The sequence below is a fragment of the Mauremys mutica genome, unplaced genomic scaffold, assembly GCF_020497125.1.
Source record: "Mauremys mutica isolate MM-2020 ecotype Southern unplaced genomic scaffold, ASM2049712v1 Super-Scaffold_100409, whole genome shotgun sequence".
Classification (NCBI taxonomy): domain Eukaryota; kingdom Metazoa; phylum Chordata; order Testudines; family Geoemydidae; genus Mauremys; species Mauremys mutica.
The window spans coordinates 27,266-50,721 of NW_025423334.1; the positions used below are offsets into that span (position 1 = coordinate 27,266).

At 44.7% G+C, this 23,456-nt stretch overlaps 1 protein-coding gene across 2 annotated transcripts; it reads right to left on the minus strand.

Annotated features, from left to right (window-relative positions):
• Positions 1–1,644: 1,644 nt before the first annotated feature.
• LOC123361207 (GPI mannosyltransferase 4-like) lies at positions 1,645–21,302 on the minus strand. 2 transcript variants are annotated; one of them, XR_006576125.1, is made up of 4 exons: positions 20,864–21,302; positions 10,974–11,192; positions 4,219–4,466; positions 1,645–3,810 (listed from the first exon to the last, which is right to left on the minus strand). XR_006576125.1 is itself a non-coding variant. In XM_045001339.1 (4 exons), the coding sequence occupies exons 1-3, from the start codon at positions 20,988–20,990 to the stop codon at positions 4,569–4,571; spliced, it is 1,947 nt and encodes a 648-aa protein (XP_044857274.1). In that variant the 5' UTR covers positions 20,991–21,302; the 3' UTR covers positions 1,645–3,810; positions 4,219–4,568. The 2 variants fall into 2 exon arrangements, 1 of the variants encoding a protein (XP_044857274.1); XM_045001339.1 differs by having other exon boundaries at positions 4,219–6,169.
• Between the last annotated feature and the right edge of the window lie 2,154 nt (positions 21,303–23,456).

The window sequence follows — 23,456 nt, forward strand, 5'->3', positions numbered from 1 at the left end:
GGTGCCGGGTCTTTGGTGCCGGCTCGGTGCCGGAGCGGCTCGGTGCAGTCGGAGCGCTGCTTGTCGAGGCGGTTTTCGGTGCCGCTGGAGCTGGCGCCGGAGGTTGGAGCGCAGACTCCATCAGTAAGTGCTTCAGCCTAGAGTCTCTCTCTTTCCTCGTACGAGGTTTAAAGGCTATGCAGATAGAGCACTTATCTGGCCGATGCGACTCTCCGAGGCAGCGGAGGCAAGAGTCGTGCGGGTCGCTAACCGGCATAGGCCGCTGGCAAGCCGCACAGGGCTTGAAACCCGGTGCTCCGGGCATAAGCCCGCACCGGGGCGGAAGAAGAGGGGCAAACCCTCTAATTCCGTAACTATTAACACTATTAACACTAAATATATATATACTACAACAAGACTAACTACTAAAACTATCTACACTAGAACTATGGAGAAACACTAGGGTTGTGGAGGTAAGGGAGCACTCCACTGTTCCAACTGGCCGTCACGGGCGGGAAGAAGGAACTGAGGAGCGGACGGGCCGGCTGAGGTGTATAAGGGGCGCCATGACGGCGCCACTCCAGGGGGCGCCAGCCGGCCCGCCGGAGTTGCTAGGGTAAAAATGTTCCGGAGAGCCGTGCACGCGCGGCGCGCACACCTACATGGAATGCATAGGAGCAATCACTCGAAGAAGAATACTACTTATTCTCATGGCCTCTACCCCGATATAACGCTGTCCTCGGGAGCCAAAAAATCTTACCGTGTTATAGGTGAAACCGCATTATATCGAACTTGCTTTGATCCGCTGGAGCACGCAGCCCCGTCCCCCTGGAGCACTGCTTTACTGCGTTATATCCAAATTCGTGTTATATCAGGTTGCGTTATATCGGGGTAGAGGTGTATATTATTTTCTTAACCAGACTTAAGCTAACTTTAATTCTTTTATTGTCATAATTATCCCCACAATAGGCATGAAAGCGTAAAATAAGATATGCAATTTATTGGCAGAATGCAATTGTTCTTTCCCCACAATCCGTTTGCTGGATCGGAAAGAAGGCCCCGAGTCAGTTTAAATTCAGGCTATTTATCTAAAAGTCTGCTCTTTGTCTGTTGGTCTCTAGAGAATCCAGTTTGAACCAATATTTGTGAGCCTCTCCTAGTGGTGGTAACTCTGGAGATGTTACAACCAGTGGTGAACTGGAGCCGGTTCAGAAGAACCGGTTGTTAAATTTAGAAGCCGGTGTAGAACCAGTTGCTAAAGGGGCGGCCGAGCTTCCCCAGGGGGTAATTTAAAGGGCCTGGGGCTCCCAGCAGGGGCTGGAGCCCCAGGCCCTTTAAATTGCCACTAGAGCCCCACTGCTGGAGCCCTGGGGGTAGGGCTGCGGGGCTCTGGGGGCTATTTGAAAAGTCCGGGCTCCAGCAGCTATTTAAAGGACCGGGTCGGTAGAAGCAGGGGAGCCGCGGGCCCTTTAAATAGCCCCCAGAGCCCAGGGGTAGTGGGGGGCTCCGGGGGCTATTTAAAGGGCCAGGGCTCCAGCTGTCTCTGCTGCTCTGGCCTTTAAATAGCCACGGGAGCCCCGCCACTTCTCCAGGGCTCTGGCAGCTATTTAAAGGGCCGGGGCAGTAGAAGAAGGGGAGCCCCAGCCCTTTAAATAGCCCCCGGAGCCCTGGGCTGCTGCTGCTGCTACCCCCGGAGGGGTGGGGGGAGAGGAGAAACTTGCGGGTTCTGAGGTGGGCAGTCGGGGGCAGGATGTGGGTTGGGGTCGGATGGGTGGGGAGGGAGACAGGCACATAGGGCTTGTACTGTACTCACAGTGTGGTTCCCTACTGGGTCTTTGGCGGCACTTGGGCGGCCGGGGCGGGGGGTGGGGGGTGTCTTCACTCGCTCCGGGTGAAGGACCTGTCACTGAAATGCCGCCGAAAACCCAGAGCGAGTGAAGATACCCACGCCCCCACCTTCCCCCACCTTCTAAGTGCCACCGAGGACCCGGTAGGGAACCGGTCCTTAGGATTTTGGGAGCTCATCACTGGTTACAACCTGAGAAAATTTTCCAAATCACCCCCACTGTTCTTAGTTCCTGGAGAAGCTGTGTTCGCCCACCCCCATGGAATTACATACAGTGTCTGGCCCACAATGTTACATATACTTAATACAGTAAGATCTCCCAAAGATATTGCAGTAAATTGCCATATCTGTCACAGCAGGCATCTTATATACAATAGTAATACTTTACATTTATAGTGCCCCTTTCATCTGAAGATCTCAAAGAACTTTACGACGTTGGGTGGGGTAAGTATTAACCCCACTTTACAGATAGGTAAAATGAGTCACAGAAAGATTAAATAACTTGCCCAGAGCAAGTCCCTGGCTGTGGTGGGGGCAGAAAGAAACCTCAGTATTAAAATAACCCTCACAATGTGCTATTTGAAAGAATTATATAAAACAGTATGTTGTTATCTTAATGGGCAATACATCATAATACAAAAGGTCTATTAACCTCATTTCCCCCCATGCAGTTTCAGTTGGAGATGGTATTTCTCACTGCCTGTTTTTAATTTGTGTAATGTTGCTGTGTGCTGAAGAGTAATCATGGTCCATTACAGTAGTAGCTGAATTTCCTGTGTATACTTAATTTGTATAACATTTTGTATGCTTGAGGATGAAGAGTGCTATTTAAATAAGATTAAATCTGACACACATACAGGCACGTCCTGCATCCTTTGCACACCTAAAAACTCCACTTGATGTCAGTAGGCATTTTACATATGCAAGGTATACGGGCCCACATATAAACAGCAAAGATCTACCTGGTAAGAGAGGAAAGATGGGTTTGAGATTAAGGAGATAGATTGGCACTCAGGAGAGCCATGTTCTGTTCTTGGATCTGCCATAGGCTGCCTCTGTGACCACAGAAAAGCCACACGATCTCAGTGTACCATGGAGAATAATAGTTCACTACATCAAATGAGAGCTATAAGACTTTCAGATACTATGGTGATGGAGGTTATATACATTCCAAGATATAGAAAAGAAGTACAGTTCTTTACTAAGAGCCTTTGCTTAATTCTGCTATGAACACCAAGGAAGTTCTAAAATATTAAACATGGTTCTGAAAAGTTAGTACAACACCCCCCCTCCCAAATATAACACAAAACATATGGAACAAGATTCTTTTCAGAAAAGTGTAGCAGCATAAAAAACAATAGAATTAACCTGAAAAATACAGTACAGTATCAAGGTGTTTTCATAACTTCTTCTAACGTTACATAAAACAGCAAAGCAAACAAACACACATAACCTACATGCATTTCCACAATTAAGAAAAACAGCTTTCCCTCTAGTATAAAGTGCTTTGTAGAGACCAAAAACTATTTACATTGATCAGAATGCCAAGCACGGACATTGTCTTCTGTGAAATCTGGCAAACAATGATAAATTCTTGATATTGGGACTTGGTCTTGATTTCCTTTTATAACTTGGCCCCATAAACTATCTTCATAGTCCATTATTTGGTCTGCTTGTAAAATTGGCATTTAAGATCTGAAACTGTATGTACCATGCCCTTCGTGTAGTATGACTGGCATTTGAACAGGTCCCATTTATCACTGGCAGGTTCATCTGAAAGAGACAGGCTTGACATACAAGGTTTGGATCAGGATTAATATTTCCCCGAAGTCTGGAAGTGTTTGTCCATAATGCCCAGAACCAAACTCCTGTATCCAAAGGGGGTCACCTGTGAAATTTCTATCCAGATCTTGGTTCAACTTCCGCAATTCCCCTCACTGTAGTTCAGGGATCTGTGAATCCAGGGTTCAAGTTCAGATCCACTCCTAATAGAAAGGCAATTTAAAATATACTGTTTCCACAAATAAATGGCCCTGTAGCAGGAAAAGCTAAATGAACAGTAAGACTAAGCAGTGGCTGGTTTGGGGATTGAACCTGGGGTTTCCATTCCTAGGATCTGACTTGCTAGTGATGAAACATTAGACATTACTAGACAATGAAACTAATCCCACTCCCTTTTCAAGGACATGATACAATCCCTTGAGAGGATATATCTGATCATGCACCATCCTGAAACTGAGGTGCTCATAAAGATGAATTCTATATCGTGACTGGAGCCTACTGTAACTACTGGGAGGAGGCCCTGAATGCTTAGCTGTAGCATTAATGCATATAAATAAAAAGTATAATCCAAAGAAATATAATAAAAGAAATCAAAAACCAAAACATTATACCTGACACGAGAAGAAGTGACCCAAAACCATCTGGAAAGTTTTGTGCAGAGAACTTCAGACTTTTGTCTCTGATTTAGTCCTCTCCCAGCAGGAAAATTATCCTGGTGTAAAAACAATGCTGGAGATTGAACGACCTCACACTTAGATAGCATCCATCCAGACCAGGGCTGAGGAACACTGGTGAGGGTAATAGTTGGGGGGACAATATGGGGAAGTTTTCACTCCCACTGCTTGTGCTGTACTCGTGTCTGTGAATAAATGGAGAGAACATCAATCTCCAGGACTGTTGATCCAGCAACTTTCACCAGAACTAAATAAAATTAAAAAGTGAAACATAAATCCTCTAATAACTAAATGCTCTGTTCATTTCTGTCTATCTGAAGGATGTATAGTCCTAACTGACTTCTCCATTTTTCACTGAATAGAAAGGATATTTGTGGTGGATCTTCCATTGTCAAGTGTGGAAATATTAACGTCTCATTCTTGAACAAAACCCCACATTTTTGTATTGTTGTTCTGACTGTACCAGGGGTTATAACAAAAAAATGACAAGTTCTTTCTTTATCAGTCTCTCTAGTCCCACAGGCAATGTTGTTTGCTAATTGTCCCAGTGTTTGGCAGAGGGTGTTTTCTTCAGTTCCAGCCATATCAATTATTTCTACTAATGGGTCTCTCTTATTGATACTGAGCAGAAACCTGGGAGGCATATAGGTGTGAGCAAAGAGTAGAATATAGTGTGCTGGATGGTTCAGGGACTCTGTAGAATGTATGAGCTGTTCTAAATGAGACAGGCATGGGATCAGCCCTCCCTGGTGTAAGCACCCAAACAAAAGGGCACCAAGAACATTGAAAATAATAATGATGGGTTTCCACTTCAGGGTTCTATTCTGCGGTGTGATCAATAGGACTAGTGGTAAAATAAGAGGAATGAGGAATCGAGGTTCTTGGTGGTTGAATAGGGAAAGGAATGCCAAAGGAACAAAATAGAATAATAATAATGTTGGCTTGCCCTTGGCAAGCACCAACATTGTAGGTGGTCTATGATTATGTAGTCTGATCCATGATAATAGATGGATGTTTAATTTCAGCATTTTTAAACCAACACTGATGGCCAGAATGTGCAGGATCCCAAAGAGCATTATCCCATTGACTGCAAAATGAGTAAATCTTGGGTGAATCCCATGCTGTGCAAGATTATGGGGATTAAGATTATAGCGGAGAAAATTAAAAGGGGTCACTATTACATTCTGATTTATTTGAGCTATGGTGCTTAACAGGCCATTCTTTTTAATGCTGTATAGGCTAATCTCTGATCCAATGGAGGTAAAATATAACGTGTCAGCTGCTGTGAAGATGATGGCAGTGAAAGCTGTGCTTGAAACAAGCTTCAAGAGGTGCTTTGCAATAGTTTTAATACTGTGCTGAGAAGTGGCATTTAAAACTGCCCAGTAAAGCAATGGCATTAAAGCAAATGCCAGAAAAGTTGGCCTGTTGAAAAACCCAGCAACTGTTATAATCCCTATGAGACTGCTACTGGTAGGTTTCGCCTGGCTGATGTCTGTTCCATAACCAACGGCTTTTGGAGATACTAGTACCATCAGCAGGGCAAACAGAAGTCCTTCAAGTGTGTTAGTAAATGTTCTTGTGTAAAATACTAGTGTGACATAGGACCCAGCAAGCAGAACCAGGGCGTTCCACCGATCTGCACCCCAGAAAGGAGCTAGCCGATACACGCTATAGTCAAGTATGAAAGAAAAGGTGGTGAGGAGAAGGCGAGGTGACACAAGAAGGGTATAGCTGTTGATGACATTTGACCACATGCCCAGCTGTTGCAAAGACTTGATCATCCAGTAGGTAATGCCAGATGTAATTAATGGGAACACAACTGTTCTACAAGGAGAACTGGAAAGGAATTCCCAGGGATAATAGACTTGTAGGTCTAAAATATCTCCTGCGGAGGGAGAAGAAAAGCAGATGACACATTTTGGTAAATTGACCAGTATACATGCATTAAAAATACAGTTTGCTGTGAGAAGCAGCATAGTTAAGTGGACAATAATACTGTAACAAAACTATAACCATCTAGGACTTCAGAGTAGTTATTATGTTGTCCACCATGGCTATTTAGAACTTCATGGTGAGAACAGAAAGAGAAATCAGATCTTCCTGTTCCCAAAATAAAAACTTCTACCATCTGACCTGCTCCAGCCCTGGCAGCTGCTCCGGTTGTAGGGGCCGCTTCAGGCTTAAGGCCTGCTCCGGCCATGGGGTCTGCTCTAGCTCCAGACGCTGCTCCAGCCCTGGGGACTGACCCAGCCCTGACTGCTCGGGCTGCTCCAGTTCTGGCTACTGCTCTGGCCCTGGGGGCTCTCCAGCTCTCTGCCGCTGCTCCAGCCTTAAGGGCTGCCACTGTTCCATCCCCAGCTGCTGTTCCTGTGGTGGGGGCTGCTCCTGCAGCCAGAGCAGAAGCTGAAGAACTCACAGAGGTCTGTTAAAGTCACAGAATCCATGACCTCCATGAAAAAATCATATCCTTAATTATAATACATACAGAACCCACCTTACATGGGGGTTGTGAGGATTTGTTGGTACTTGTATAGTGCTTTTTGTAGATGAAAAATATTATATGAAGGCTAAGTATTATTAATTTTAAAATGTTCAAATGGAAAGTTCAGTTCTCAACATATTTTCAAACAACCTGCCCATTTTATATAAATATACTAGACATAGATTTATTCATCAATTACAATTCCTAGAAAATAGAATTAGGTTCCAATGCTACAGTCACCCAACATGCAGAATATCCATTAGCTTCAATAGGTGTTCTGCATACAGAGAGCCTGAAGAATTCAGAGATTTTTAAGGCCAGAAGGGACCACTGTGATCACCTAATCTGACTACTTTCTTAACAAAGTATATAGAATTTCACTCAATATTTGTTGCATCAAGCCCAATAGCTGTGCATTGTGTGAAGAATTACTTCCTTTTGTTTGTTTTACATGTCCTGCCTATTAATTTTATTAGGTTCTTGTGTCATGTGAAGGGGTAAATAACACTTCCTTATTCACTTTCTCTAGACCAGGGGTCGGTAACCTTTCAGAAGTGGTGTGCCGAGTCTTCATTTATTCACTGTAATTTAAGGTTTCGCGTGCCAGGAATATATTTTAATGTTTTTAGAAGGTCTCTTTCTATAGGTCTATAATATATAACTAAACTATTGTTGTATGTAAAGTAAATAAGGTTTTTAAAATGTTTAAGAATCTTCATTTAAAATTAAATTAAAATGCAGAGCTCCCCGGACCGGTGGCCAGGACCCGGGCAGCATGAGTGCCACTGAAAATCAGCTCGCGTGCTGCCTTCAGCACGCGTGCCATAGATTGCCTACCCCTGCTCTAGACCATTCACAATTCTATGGACTTCTACCACACCCCTTCCCCCCCTTAGTCTTCTCATTTCCCAGCTGAATATTCACAGTCTTTTTAATCTCTCTGGCAAGCTATTCCATACACCTAATCATTTTTGTTGCCCTTCTCTTCACCTTATCCATTTCCAATATATCTTTTTTGATATGGGGGGCGGGGGGGAACCAGAACAGCACACTGTATTAAAGGTGTGGGCATAAAATGGATTTATATGGTGGCACTGTGATCTTTTCTATCTTATTATCCATCCCTTTCCTAATGGTTCCTAACATTCTGTTAGCTTTTTAGACTTTCGCTCCACATTAAGCAGAAGTTTTCAGAGAACTATCCGCAATTACTTCAACATCTCTTTCTTAAGTGGTAACTGCTAATTTAGATCACATAATTTTGTATTTAGAGTTGGGATTATATTTTCCAGTGTGCATTACTTTGCATTTATCAACTTTGAATTTCATTTGCCATTTTGTTACCCATACACCCAGTTTTGTGAGATCCCCATTGTTACTCTTTGCAGTCTGCTTTAGACTTAACTATACTGTATCATCTGCAATCTTTGCCACCTCACTATTTACTCCTTTATCCAGATCATTTATAAATATGTTGAACAGTACAGATCACTGGAGGATACTGCTATTCACCACTCTCCATTCTAAAAACTGACCATTTATTCCTATGCTTTGTTTCCTGTCTTTTAACCAGTTACTGATCCATGAGATGACTTTCCCTCTTTTCCCACGACTGCTTACTTTGCTTAATAGCATTTGGTGAAGGATCTTGTAAAAGGCTTTCTGAATGTCCAAGTACACTATATCTACTTGTAGCGAAGTGAAGACTCACTGGCATGGCGCCTCCTGCTGGTCATCTGTGAATTAGCTCTCCAGCATACAGAGCACCTCCTACTGGCGTGTGTCTCACCTGCCACTGGCCCCCATGTCCCTCCTGGACCCCAGTGCCCTTTTCTTCAGGGTTCTGCCCACTGCAGTACTCCCACACTCTGGGTCTCCCCTCCCAGGGGAACCTCCAACCCTCTAAACTCATCTTGCCTCAGAGGCTACTGCCAGTCATCATCTAGCCCCCGCTCACAGGGGCAGACTGCAGTCTGTAATGGCCACACATCATTGGCAAGGGGTTAGGACCTGCTGCCTCTGCCTATTCCCAGGCTGCACCTCTGTAGCCCCAGTACCTTCATAGGCCTTCAACAAGCTGCCTTTGCTTTGCCCTGCCCTGCCCTGCTCTGCTCTGCTTCAAGTACCTTGCTCCCAGGCAGCTAGCCCTTCCCACTCCAGGGTTAGAGTGAGACTCCTACAGCTCCTGGCCCACAGCCCTCTTATCAGGGCCAGCTGGGCCCTGATTGAGCTGGCCACACCTGTGGTCAGCTACTCATTCAGCTGCTCTCACTGCTTTTAATCCCTTTTACCCAGGAGTGGGGCAGACACTACACTACTGCATCACCCCTTTCCATGTGTTTGTTGAACCCCTCAAAGAATTCTAATAGATTGGTGAGGCACGATTTCCCTTACATAAGCCATACTCACTCTTTCCCAACAAACCTTGTTCGTCTATGCATCTGATAATTCTGTTCTTCACTATAGTTTCAATCAATTTGCCTGATACTGAAGTTAGGTTAACCAGTCTGTAATAGTCAGGATCGCCTTTGGGGCCTTTTTTAAAAATTGGCATCACATTGGCTATCCTCCAATCATCTGGTACAGAAGTTGATTTAAGCAATTGGTTTATATACCACAGTTAGTAGCTCTGCAATCACATATGTGAGTTCATTCAGAACTCTTAGATGAATACCATTTGGTCCTGGTGACTTATTAATGTTTAATTTATCCATTTGTTCCAAAACCTCCTCTAACACCTCAATCTGGGACAGTTCCTCATATCTTTCACCTAAAAAGAATGGCTCAGGTGTGGGAATCTCTCCCAAACCCTCTGCAATGGAGAGACAAATGCAAATAATTCATTTAGCTTCTCTGCAATGGCTATATCTTCCTTGAGTGCTCTTCTTCATGCAGCGCACAGTCAACTTGTGGAACTCCTTACCTGAGGAGGTTGTGAAGGCTAGGACTATAACAGCGTTTAAAAGAGAACTGGATAAATTCATGGTGGTTAAATCCATTAATGGCTATTAGCCAGGATGGGTAAGGAATGGTGTCCCTAGCCTCTGTTTGTCAGAGGATGGAGATGGATGGCAGGAGAGAGATCACTTGATCATTGCCTGTTAGGTCCACTCCCTCTGGGGCACCTGGCATTGGCCACTGTCGGTAGACAGGATACTGGGCTAGATGGACCTTTGGTCTGAACCGGTACGGCCGTTCTTATGTTCTTATGATTGTCCAGTGGTCCCACTGATTGTTTGGCAGGTTTCCTGCTTGTGATGTATTTAATTTTTATTTTTTTTGTCTGTTAGTTTATGTGTCTTTTGCTAATTGCTCTTCAGATTCTTTTTTGGCTTGCATAATTATACTTTTACACTTGACTTGCCAGAGTTTGTGGTCCTTTCTATTTTCCTCAGTAGGATTTGACTTTCAAATTTTAAGTGATGCCCTTTTGCCTCTAACTGCCTCTTTTATTCTGTTGTTTGGCCGTGGAAGCATTTTCTTTTGGTCCTCCTTTTTTTAAATTTGGAGTATACATTTAATTTGAGCCCTTCTTATGTTGTTTTTAAAGAGTTTCCATGCAGCTTCCTGGAATTTCATTCTTGTGACAATTCCTTTTGATTTCTGTTTAAATAGCTTCCTCATTTTTATGTAGTTCCCATTTTTGAAGTTAAATGCTACAGTGGTGGGCTTCTTTGACATTTTGCCCCCCACAAGGATGTTAAATTAAATTACATTATGGTCACTATTATCAAGCAGTTCACGTCTTGGACCATATCCTGTACTCCACTTTTGGAGATCTTAGGAGCAATAGGCAGATTTGCTGTTTATAGATTGAAGACCAGTACAGAGGGCCATCTGTGGACTGTTGTGTTTGTGTATATTCTCACATAATCAGAATAGCACAATAATCCAATCAGAATCCAGCTGTACAATTACATACTTTATAAACATTAATGATTTTAACCCCAGAGTATATTGTTCTGGTGAGGTAGCAAGTACTATATTATTCTAATGTTACAGATGGGAAAACTGAAGCAGAGAGGTTCAGTTACCTGCTCAGAGTCACACTGCCTGTCAGTGGGACAGCCAACTGCTCAACAATGCTGCCTTTTTACACCTGCTAATGTATATAATGTAATGTTTCCTGCTTAAACCTCTAGAATGTAGAGAATTAATATAAACTGGGTTTCTAAAAATAACCATGCACAAATGCAGGAAAATTTACCTGCCATGACCTCAGATGATTGGAAGAATTCATCAGGATGAAGGTAACCTGTCTGAGGAAGAAGACACCAGAAAATTCGGAGCAGAGCAAGAATCCCCCAAAAGGTCTTGGCTGACATCCTAAGTTCACTCCACTTGCCAGAACTGAATGACGTTTGGGCAAAGTCACAGACTTGGACTATTAGAAACATCAGTTGCCATGGGATCAGTAACTTTGACCCTGAAATGGACAAAAGGTTTATTACAAGAACAAGTCTTGCCCATCAAAGAGAGCAAAACATTGTCAATCATTCCTAAAACTATAAAGCAAAGGTAGATGGAAGTATGAATTAAAACTAATTAGGGATAAAGTCTCCCCTCTGATGTACAGGTTTATGGCTAATATTGGCCTTGAATAGGTGACAACCTTGCACAGCCAAGTGTGGCATTTGGCCTTTATAGACACATTCTCACAGCTGGGCACGCAGGATGTACACACAAAAATATGGATATACCTATCACACCTTTTTCCTTAAAAACATGAAGTAACTGTAGGCCTCCAGTAGCCATTTGCAAGCTCATTTTACTCAATTTTCATGCTCAAAGAGTGTATCTGCATTTTTACAGACTTGCCTACTGTGCTCAGCTCAGGGGTGGCTCTAGGAATTTTGCCGCCCCAAGCATAGCAGGCAGGCTGCCTTTGGCAGCTTGCCTGCGGGAGGTCCTCCAAAGCCGCAGGACCAGCGGACCCTCCGCAGGCAAGCCGCCGAAGGCAGCCTGCCTGCCACCCTCGCGGCGACCGGCAGGGTGCCCCCCACGGCTTGCCACCCCAAGCACACGCTTGGCGTACTGGGGCCTGGAGCTGCCTCGGCTCAGCTGTGAAAATAGATTCTTTCCTAATAAAATTAATACATGTACAATATGAGTATAGGGACAGCCCAACAGGAATGAATGGACAGCATTTATTTCTTTCAGTATAGATAGATTAGATTAAATGTTTATCAATTTTCATAAAGAAACAGACAATGAAAAGTACAAAAATGTAAATGACTTACAGTTTGTATGTTTCCAACAACAGTTTATATTTCTTAAGGTACAGTGACACTTTGATACTCTTAGACCTTGCCTACACAACAGCAAAGTACAGCTCTAAGACCCATTTGGGCCTCCTAATATATGTGTAAAATACCTTGAATCCACAGACAAAAGCGCTCAAACAGTATATATGCATGTTTGGATTAGCCACAAATTAAAGACATCTCAGTGTGATCAGAAGTCATTACCCCAAGAACAGAAAGGCCCCTATATAAAAAGTGACACCCCCTGCCCCCAAATTGAGATTTTAGAATGAAAAGACTTTACTCTGTCTGAGTTAAAGTCTAATGTTTCACCTAAATTATGTGCAAAAATAATGCCGGTGAAAGTTGAGTAGATTAAGGGGGGGACAATACAAGTGCAGCTTGTGCATTGTTAGTTCATCATTGTTAGTTCTTAATTGTTAGTTTTAAGTAAATTCTATGTTCGCTTTTATAGTATTTCTGTAGCTTTTAGCTCTAGCATCTTCTAAGTCCTGGAGGTAAAATTTAGGCTGCTGGGTAAGAGACTGAAATCCAGGACCTCCACGGTAGCATTTTCTGAAATGCTTCCAGTTCCAAGCGCAGGGCCAGTTAGACAGGGAGAACTCCTGAGTCTCAATGCGTGGATGAGATGATGGTGCTTGTGCCCGCCCACCTCCCAGGCTTTCCAATAAGCCAGTCCTGCTGCTCTGAGCGGCCTGGTAAGGCGATGGGGAGCGGGGGGGAATAAAGGGCAGGAGGTCCCGGGGGACAGTCAGGGGACAGGGAAAGGTTGGATGGGGCAGAGGTTCTCAGAGGGCAGTCAGGAGACAGGGAGTAGGGGGGGTTGGATAGGCGTGGGAGTCCCGGGGAGCCTGTCAGGGTGTGGGGGATAAGGGTCGGAGCAGTCAGGAGACAAGAAGTAGGGGGGGCAGGATAGGGGGTGGGGTCTCAAGAGGGGGCGGTCAGGGGCGGGGGTCCTGAGAAGGCGCAGTCAGGGGACAAGGTTCAGTGGGGTTTAGATGATGGTAAAGGAGAGGTGGGGGGCGTGACAGTTTCTCAAAAATTAAAAAGGGGATGTGATGCCAAAAAGTTTGGGAACCACTGTTCTATACCTTGGGCGAGCATGCTGTAACCCCATGTATTCCTCATTTTCATCTAATCATGATCTGATGTATAAAGCATGCCTTGTAAGGTATCAGAAGAAAGGTTATGATCTGCTGAAAGTCATTTATCCATATATGTATATCATTAACGCATATGACGTTTTGAGAATTGTGTAGTATGGTTGTCATTAAAACATACTGTAAGTTGAGGAATCAGCCAGATATTAGCTCCCCAGAAGCAACAGCAAGGAAAGTAACCAACACCTGGGTGGGGTGTCAATCAACCCATCAACAGCCATTGTCCAGCAAGGGAGCTACAATGCAGTAACTCATCTGCATGAGGTCACACCACAGGAATTGCTCAACCTTGCTTGGAGAGACTCAGTAATGCTCACCTGACTCTGAAGGGGGGGCAAAGCCAAGAGGGAAGAAAGGACATGATAAAAGGGATTGACACTTGCCATGTTGGCTCTCTCTCTTCCACCTACATCTACAGACACCACCACCACCACCAAGCTCCTGAAGCACCGATCAAAGGGGAGAGCCTGGTTGAAGAGCAGTCAGCCTGTGGTGGTAAGCCTGTCCTCGCGTACCGACAGCCACCCAACCTCAAGCAAATATTCACCAGCAACTACACACCACATAACAAAAACACTAACCCAGGAACCAATCCCTGCAACAAACCCCATTGCCAACTCTGTCTGCATATCTAGTCAAGGGACACCATCATAGGACATAACCACATCAGGCAAACCATCAGGGGCTTGTTCACCTGCACATCTGCCAATGGGATCTATGCCATCATGTGCCAGCAATGCCTCTCTGCCATGTACATTGGCCAAACCGGACAGTCTCTACACAAAATATAAATGGACACAAATCAGACTTCAAGAATTACAACATTCAAAAACCAGTAGGAGAACACTTCAGTCTCCCTGGACACTCAATAACAGACTTAAAAGTGGCAATTCTTCAAGAAAAAAACTTCAAAAACAGACTCCAACGAGAAACTGCAGAACTGGAATTAATTGGCAAACTGGACACCATCAAATTGGGCCTGAATAAAGACTGGGAGTGGATGGGTCACTACAAAAACTAATTTCCAGGTGCTGATACTCACACCTTCTTGTCAACTGTTTGAAATGGGTCACCTTGATTACATTGGCCTCATTAGCACTACAAAACTGACTTTTCCTCCCTTGATATATGTATATACCCCAGGAGCCAGGTCACAACTCCACTCTCACAATAGTAGCATATAAATTCACTGCTACTCCATGCATCTGATGAAGTGGGTTTTACCCCACGAAAGCTTATGGCCAAATAAATGTATTAGTCTCTAAGGTGCCACAAGTACTCCTTGTTGTTTTTCCTGTGGTGAGACACATCTAAGTTTGTAAGGACATTGCAAGTATTAAGATCAGCTTAGAATGCATTTTGCTTTTATTTCATTTGACCAAATCTGACTTGTTCTGTTTTGACTTATAAGCACTTAAAATCTATCTTTATAGTTAATAAATCTGTTTGTTTATTCTACCTGAAGCAGTGTGTTTGGTTTGAAGTGCATCAGAGACTCCCCTTGGGATAACAAGCCTGATACATATCAATTTCTTTAACGAACTTATAGAAGCTTGCAGCGTCCAGCAGGTATAACTGGACACTGCAAGACGGAGGTTCCTAGGGTTGTGTCGGGGACCAGAGATATTGGCTAGTGTCATTCGGTTGCAAGTAGCTGGGAGCAGCTTACATGCCGAAGGCTGTGCATGAACAGCCCAGGAGTGGGGGTTCTCACAGCAGTGCAGGGTAAGGCTGGCTCCACGAGTCAAGGATTGGAGTGACCTAGCAGATCATCGGTCCAGACAAAACCAGAGGGGAACGTCACACCTGTAGTAAGATGAAGCCCTGAAACATAAACTCTTGTGTCAGAGGCCCAGTCTGAGGCCTGAAGCCTGAACCAAAGTACTTCCAGGCATTGCTGAGCAAAAGCTGGGCTGTGAGCCAGAGGCAGGCCCCACTCACAGAAGTTGGCAAGAAGAGGGTTGCTAGAAGCAGGTGCATCCACACATAAGTGCTAATAAGAGGAACTTGTGCCAAGATGGCATCAGAACACTCCACAGAGATAACAAGGAACAGGCAGGTGCATCTTAAAGACAGCACTCTAATGAGTAAAGGGGCTGCACCTCAATACATCAGGAGGAATGAGTAATTTGTTCTGCATCTGTATAAGAATAGGTCTGGAAGTGCACATCGTCCAGCCTAGGAGGCAGTGGAGTGTCCTGCCACTGACTAAGCTGTGTCCATTGCCAGGGGGCACATATTCGTAGTATGTCCTGTAGAGTCTAAAGGAAACTACTGTGCTTCGTTTGACAATAAACCTGCCCGGGTGCCTTTGTACCTCACTAGAGTCTGTGGTCTTCCCCTAGCTGAGGAGGCATGTCCTGAACTTCAAAGCCTGCCCAGTTGAAATCCCAGACAAGCCCCGACAGACCCCAATCATCGGGGGAAGGGGGGGCAGGATCAAACCTGGGGTCTCTGGAGCATTTTTCTCTCTCTAAGTGGTCTTGGTGCCACTAGATGGGACAGCAGCAAAGAGTCCTGTGGCACCTTATAGACTAACAGACGTTTTGGAGCATGAGCTTTCGTGGGTGAATACCCACTTCGTCGGATGCATGCCAGATGCATGGGACAGAACACCACACCCAGGAGGTGTGAGGGTTACACTTTTGTGTTGCTTTTTAACCACTATGGGCTTTTAACCAAAGTTGGCCTGATTTGGAATTGTGGCTTTTTGACAATCTCAGTGGTGCTGGAACTAAGGGTGCTGGCTGCATCCCCTGGCTTGAAGTAGTAATAACAAACACCAAATACATAGTTTCCACCAGCACCCCCACCCTATAACAATTGTTCCAGCACCCCAATAAACTCTATTTAACCTACTCCCAATTTTCATCAAATTTGCTATATGATCTCCCCCCCAATTTCACTCAGCTTTGGGCAGTTAGCCCAGCTGAAGCACCATATATAATTTGGTTTGGACTATTCAAAGTCATGAGGTGGTTGAGAGATGAGGCAATTGCTAATGGAAAGCAGACGTGAGCAATAGCAATATATGATGCCACTGCATCCAAACACCCAGCTCAGGGACCCTGTCTGCATGCGGGGCTAGGCAACCACCACGCCAGCCCCATGCAGCCCAGGGCAGGTGCCTTTCGGAGTCCCCGGGTCTAAATCGCATCACCTGCGGCAGCAACTGGCCGCCCTAAGGAAGGCGCGCGGCAGCGGCTTTGAGAGACGGGTCTAACCTGTGGGGGCGTGTCCACGGGGCGGGGCGTAGCCTACACACCTGGGAACCAATTAGGCGCCGAGGGGGCACTTCGCCTGTGTCCATGTAAATGAGCTCCGGGTGGAAGGACGTCGCCGGCGGTAGGTGAGGCTGTTCCGGGCCGGGCGGGGCCGGGCTCTCGGATGCGGCCGTCGCTTCTCGACTCCGAGGAGAGAAGCTCGTTTCCTCTCCCGCCACAGGGCCGGCGCGAGTATTGGGTCCTCCCAGGCTAGTGAGGCAGCTGGAACCGCGGGCCAGACAAGCCGCTGGGAGCAGCCATAGAGAGCTGGGCCTCCGACAGCCCGCCCACGCGCTTGATAAGTGTCTGTGGACCCCTCCGTCCGCCCCGCGCCGCCTTTGGCTCCCCTGCCCTTGGCCGCTCTCCGCCGCCTCGGCTGGCGCCTCCGCCCAGCCCCCACCAGCCCGGGGCGCGCGGAGCGTTCATCTCCCCGACTGCGTCTTGTGCAGATGCGGTAGCGTCGGCCCAGCCTGCAGCCGTGGAGGGAGGGACTCCGCCGGGGTAGGGACCGCGCGCTGGAGCGGAGTCGGAGGCAGAGGGAAGCAGGGACAAGGTCTCACTCTTCCCACGAGTGAGTCGTTCACGACGCCTGTTTTCACAGTAGCTTCCCCAGGGCCCTGTGCTGCGCTCCGATCTGCACTGACCGGATGACAGCGCTGGCGTTTACATTGCCATTCAGTTGCAGAGTCAACAGCCCTAGAGCGAGGAACGGGGCCGCTCCGAGCTGCCGACTGAGGCGCAAATCGCTGCATCACGTATCCTCAGCTCACGTTTGGTGGTGGCTGTGGGTTTCTTGCAACCAGAAGCGCTGGAGACAATTTCTTTTACAGTAGAAGCAGCAAAGAATCCTGTGGCACCTTATAGACCAACATGTTTTGCAGCATGAGCTTTCGTGGGTGAATACCCACTTCTTCGGATGCAAGAAGTGGGTATTCACCCACAAAAGCTCATGTTGCAAAACGTCTGTTAGTCTATAAGGTGCCACAGGATTCTTTGCTGCCTCTACAGAACCAGACTAACACGGCTACCCCTCTGATTCTTTGACAGTGGTAGCTGAGATTCAGGAGTACAAGGAAGCAGCTTCCATTCAGTAGTACTGATTTGCTGAGCTACTACCCCGTGGCTGACACTTGATCAGCAAGGTCTCTACATATACACAGGAGGGTACCAAAAGTAAGCGTGCATTTCTGTATCTTTCTGAATGTGTATAGATGATTACTGCAGCATTCTCTTCTTCAACCTCACCAACAGTTGCTTCACCTCCCTCAAAGTAATCCAAAATATGCCTGATAATTCCTTGTCCTTCAATCTAACAAGTTAGTCACCTCTTTGAATCCATCCACTGGTTTCCCATTGCCCACTGCATCAGGCTTAACATTATTTTCACCTTCAAGGCCCTGCAACACTCAACCCTGGCTCATATCTCAAACCTTCTATCTTAGATCAATACTGCACCAACAATGTCAGTCTCCACACCCTACAAGTGTATTGTTCACTTACATTTTTTTTTCTACACATGGAATGCCCTCCTCATCCCTATTTGCCTAGTTACCACCCTTTCCTCATTCTAGTCCTAAGGACTCATTTATTCCGCAATGCTCACAACTTGCAAGTAAATCAAATAAGTCAGAAACCTCTCTAAATTATTACTACTACCATTTCCCAGTGAGTTTTGTCACATCTAAATCTTTGAACCAGCAATCTCTCAAAGTATGGGCCTTTCTATTTTTGGGTCTACAGTTACCATCGTATACTTTTAGAGTGGTAGCCGTGTTAGTCTGTATTAGCAAAAACAATGAGGAATCCTTGTGGCACCTTAAGAGACTAACAAATTTATTTGGGCATAAGCTTTTGTGGGCTAGAACCCACTTCATCAGATGCATGGAGTGAAAAATACAGAAGCAGGTATAAATACATGAAAGAATGGGAGGTCAGTCTACCAATGGGCATTGCTGGCATATATCCCCTCTGTCATGTACATTGGCCCAACCAGACAGTCTCTATGCAAAAGAATACATGAACACAAATCTGACATCAGGAATCATAACATTAAAAAACTGGTAGGAGAACACTTCAATCTCTCTGGTCACTCAATAGAAGTGGCAATTCTTCAAGAAAAAAACTTAAAAAACAGATTCCAACATGAAGCTGCAGAACTGGAATTAATTTGCAAACTGGATACCATTAGATTAGGCCTTAATAAAGACTGGGAGTGGTTGGGTCATTACAAAACCTAAACTTAATTTCCCCAATACTAATTTCTCCCTACTGTTACTCACACCTTCTTGTCAACTGTCTGTAATAGGCCATTCTCTTACCACTTCAAAAGTTATTTTTCCTCCCTTGGTATCCTGCTGTTAAGGGGTGGAGTCAGGGTGGAGGGGGCATGAGCACCCATCGGTGCTGGGAAAAGTTGGTGCCTGTGGTGGGGCCACTGGACTACTGGACAATTCAAGGAAGACAAGGCCATCACAGACTTCTCTGCATCTGTCTTAACTGCAGAGGATGTGAGAGATTCCACACCTGAGACATTATTTTTAGGTGACAAATCTGAGGACCAGTTATAACAAATTGATAAATTAAACAGTAGTAAGTCACCTAGACCAGATGGTATTCACCTAAGAGTTCTAAAGGAACTCAAATATGAAATTGGAGAACTACTAACTGTGGTATGTAACCTACCAGATGACTGGAGGATAGCTACTGTTATGCCAATTTTTAAAAATCCAGCGGTGATCCTGACAATTATAAGGCAGTAAGTCTAATTTCTGTACCAGGCAAATTGGTTGAAAGTATAGTAAAGGACAGAATTATCAATCTGACAGAATTATCAGACACATAGATAAACAGGTTTTGTTGGGGAAGAGACAATATGGCTTTTGTCAAGGGACATCATGGCTCAGCAAACTATTAAAATTCTTAGAGTGTGTCAGCAAACATGTGGACAAGCATGATCCAGTGGATAGAGTGTACATAGACTTTCAGAAAGTTTTTGAGAAGATCCCTCAGCAAATGGTTGCAGATGACACTAAACTGGGAGGAGTGGTTGATATGCTGGAGGGTAGGGCTAGGATACAGAGGGACCTAGACAAATTAGAGGATTGGGCCAAAAGAAATATGATGAGGTTCAACAAGGACAAGTGCAGAGTCCTGCACTTAGGACGGAAGAATCCCATGCACTGCTACAGACTAGGGACCGAATGGCTGGGCAGCAGTTCTGCAGAAAAGGACCTAGGGATTACGGTGGACGAAAAGCTGAACATGAGTCAACAGTGTGCCCTTGTTGCCAAGAAGGCTAATGGCATTTTGGGTTGTATAAGTAGGGGCATTTCCAGCAGATCAAGGGATGTGATCATTCCCCTCTACTCAGCACTGGTGAGGCCTCATTTGGAGTACTGTGTCCAGTTTTGGGCCCCACACTACAAGAAGGATGTGGATAAATTGGAGAGAGTCCAGCGGAGGGCAACAAAAATGATTAGGGGGCTGGAGCACATGACTTATGAGGAGAGGCTGAGGGAACTGGGATTGTTTAGTCTGCAGAAGAGAAGAATGAGGGGGGATTTGATAGCTGCTTTCAACTACCTGAAAGGGGGTTCCAAAGAGGATGGAGCTACACTGTTCTCAGTGGTAGAAGATGACAGAACAAGGAGTAATGGTCTCAAGTTGCAGAGGGGGAGGTTTAGGTTGGATATTAGGAAAAACTTTTTCACTAGTAAGGTGGTGAAGAACTGGAATGGGTTACCTAGGGAGGTAGTGGAATCTCCTTCCTTAGAGGTTTTTAAGGCCAGGCTTGACAAAGCCCTGGCTGGGATGATTTAGTTGGGTTTGGTCCTGCTTTGAGCAGGGGGTTGGACTAGATGACCTCCTGAGGTCCCTTCCAACCCTGAGATTCTATGATTAAAGTAAGCAGTCATGGTATAAGAGGGAAGGTTCTCTGATGGATCGGTGACTGGTTAAAGGACTGGAAATAAAGGGTAGGAATAAATGATCAGTTTTCAGAATGGAGAGAGGTAAATAGCAGTGTCCTCCAAGGATCTTACTCTTTTGTGCCAAACAATTAAAAATTCTGCACATGATATTTTAAAATTATGCAAAATTCTGAACATTCTATTTGTTAAAATACCACTATATAATCATGCTAGTTTCAATTATTTTGGTCATTTATTTCAAAATACTTGTCATCAAGTATGTCTGTAACAATACAGACACACAGAAAAATTCCCCCAGGAGTAGAGGGTTAAAGAAACCCCTATGACATCCCAGTTCCTGTTTCTCTGCCCCTCCCCATCAGCCCAGACACTCACACCCTTGCCCCCTCCCCAGAGCCCAGCCACTGCCCCCCCAACCCAGATACTCACATCCCCTCTTCCCCAGAGCCCAGCTGCTGCTCCCCATGGCCCAGACACTCACACCCCATACTCCCAAGAGCCCAAAGATCCAGAGGGAGAAACAGCCTGTTGCTGGGTCCTTCCTGGGATTGCATGGAGTTTCCTGTGCACTGCCATCTTCTTCCTTCAGGACATGCTGGGAACTGCATCTGTCAGGAACACTCCAGCAGATGAAATTGAATATTGATAAATGCAAAGTAATGCGCATTGGAAAACAGAATCCAGTCTATACATACAAAATAATGGGGCATAAATTAACTGTTACAACTCCAGAAAGTGATCTTGGAGTCATTGTGTATAGTTATTTGAAAACATCTGCTCAATGTACAGTGACAGTCATAAAAGCTAAGAGAATGTTAGGAACCATTAGGAAAGGGATGGATAAGAAGACAGTAAATATCATAATGATAATATATAAATCCATCGTATGCCCACACCTTGAATACTGCATGCAGTTCTCATTGCCCCATCTCAAAAAAGATAGATTAGAATTGGAAAAGGTACAGAGAAGGATAACACAAATAATTAAGGGTATGGAACACCTTCTACATGAGGCGAGATTAAAAAGACTGGGATTGTTTGGCTTGGAAAAGAGATGACTAAAGGGGGATATGATAGAGGTCTATAAAATCATAAGTGGTGTGGAAAAAGTGAACAAGGAAATGTTATTTACCCCTTCACATAATACAAGAACCAGTCATCCAATGAAATGAATAGACATTGTCAATCTGTGGAACTCTGCCAGGGGATGTTGTGAAAGCTAACAAGCATTCAAAAAGAATTAGATAAATTCATGGAGGATAGGTCCATCACTGGCTATTAGCCAAGATGGTCATGGATGCAACTGCATGCTCTGGGTGTCCCTAAGCCACTGATTGCCAGATGCTGGGACTGGACAATAGGGGATGGCTTACTCAATAATTGCCATTTTCTGTTCATTCTTTCTGAAGCATCTGGCATTGGCCACTGTCAGAAGACAGGATACTGGGCTAGATGGCCATTGGTCTGACCCAGTATGGCTGTTCTTATGTACTAGAGCAGATATGGCTGACATGACCACAGTTTTGCTTATTTTATTAACTAATGTAGTGGTATTGAATTGACAAAAGGGAGTTCTGGATCATTCAGATTTTATTTGCTGCTGAGAGTATCTAACATGCTATTATTGATAAACAACAAATGGTTACTTAAATGTGCTTGTGGTTGTCCAAGATGTGATGCAGACATGTATTCCACTTAGATGTGTGCACACCCAGTGCACTGGAGCTGGAGAATTTTGCTTAGTAGTACCTGTAGAGGGGCAGCGCTTGAACCTCGTGGCCATAGCCCCTCCCTTGGCTATATGAGGTGGCATTGCCCTGACCCCCCTCAATTCCTGCACACTAAATGCCCATGAGATCAGACTCTGATGCAGAGGGGACAGAGGGTGGGTATGGAATATATGTCTACATCACATCTTGAACAACCAACCATTTCTTTTCCAAGTAGATGTAGTCATGTGACTCAAAAGCAGTATCTCTCTCAGGAGGCGGGGCTCAGAGTCTATCTAAATAAGGATTGCAGGACTGCCCTTTCAAGACTTGCATCTGCTCTGGTAAATGTAGTAATGGCATAATGCTTCATAAATGTATAGATGGATGACGATGTAGTAGCCCTGCAAATGTCCAATATGGAAATGCCACTGATGAATGCTATTGATGTTGCTTGTGCTCTTGTTGAATGAGCTCACACCCATGGAGGGGCTGTAGCCAAAGCTATCTCATATGCAGTCTTGATACAGGATGTTATCCATTTGCAGATGATCTGTGAAGAGATTGCTTGACCCTTCATGAGATCTCATATGTCACCTTGTGTCTTTGGAGAACCGATTATGTATGTCCTACTGTTTATAGCACCTCTGAGAAGTAAGCAGTTCTGGATTTGTACACATTAATGGGAAAGAAAATCCTGTGAATTAAGCTTTGAAATGCCTATTAATCATTTCTGACAAGGACACATACATGCTGCAAGGGTGCAATGTACATTCTAGACTAGTGGTACGCATACCCCTGGGGGTACACGGTGGTACATCAACTCATCTAGATAGTTGCCTAGTTTTATAATGGGCTACATAAAAAGCATTAACGAAGTCAGTATAAACTAAAATTTCATACAATGACTCAGGGCCTGGGACAAAGCAATTTTGGGGGCCCCTTCCATAAATTTTTTTTGCAATACTACAGTAACATGTATTTGGAAATGTAAAAAATAACCAGTGAAATACATTAAAAAATTATTTTTTAATTTGAAAATACACAAAATACAATATTTAAAAACATTAAATGCTTTAATGGGACGTATACATTTGCAATTACATAATGCCTCTTATGAAATCATTTTTTACACATTGTTCTGAACATTAATTATACAGCTGCACATTTTTTCCTCGCTTTCATTTTGGTGAACTCATTAATAATGTCATCAAAATGTATGTCTTTGGCCATTTCATATTCTATGCTCAAAGTGAGCAAATGGTTCAGCCTTTCTTCCCCGGTGGCTGAATGCAAACAATTTTAATCAATGTTAGCTTACTAAATGCACACTCTCCTGATGCTACCGACACTGGCAACACTGTT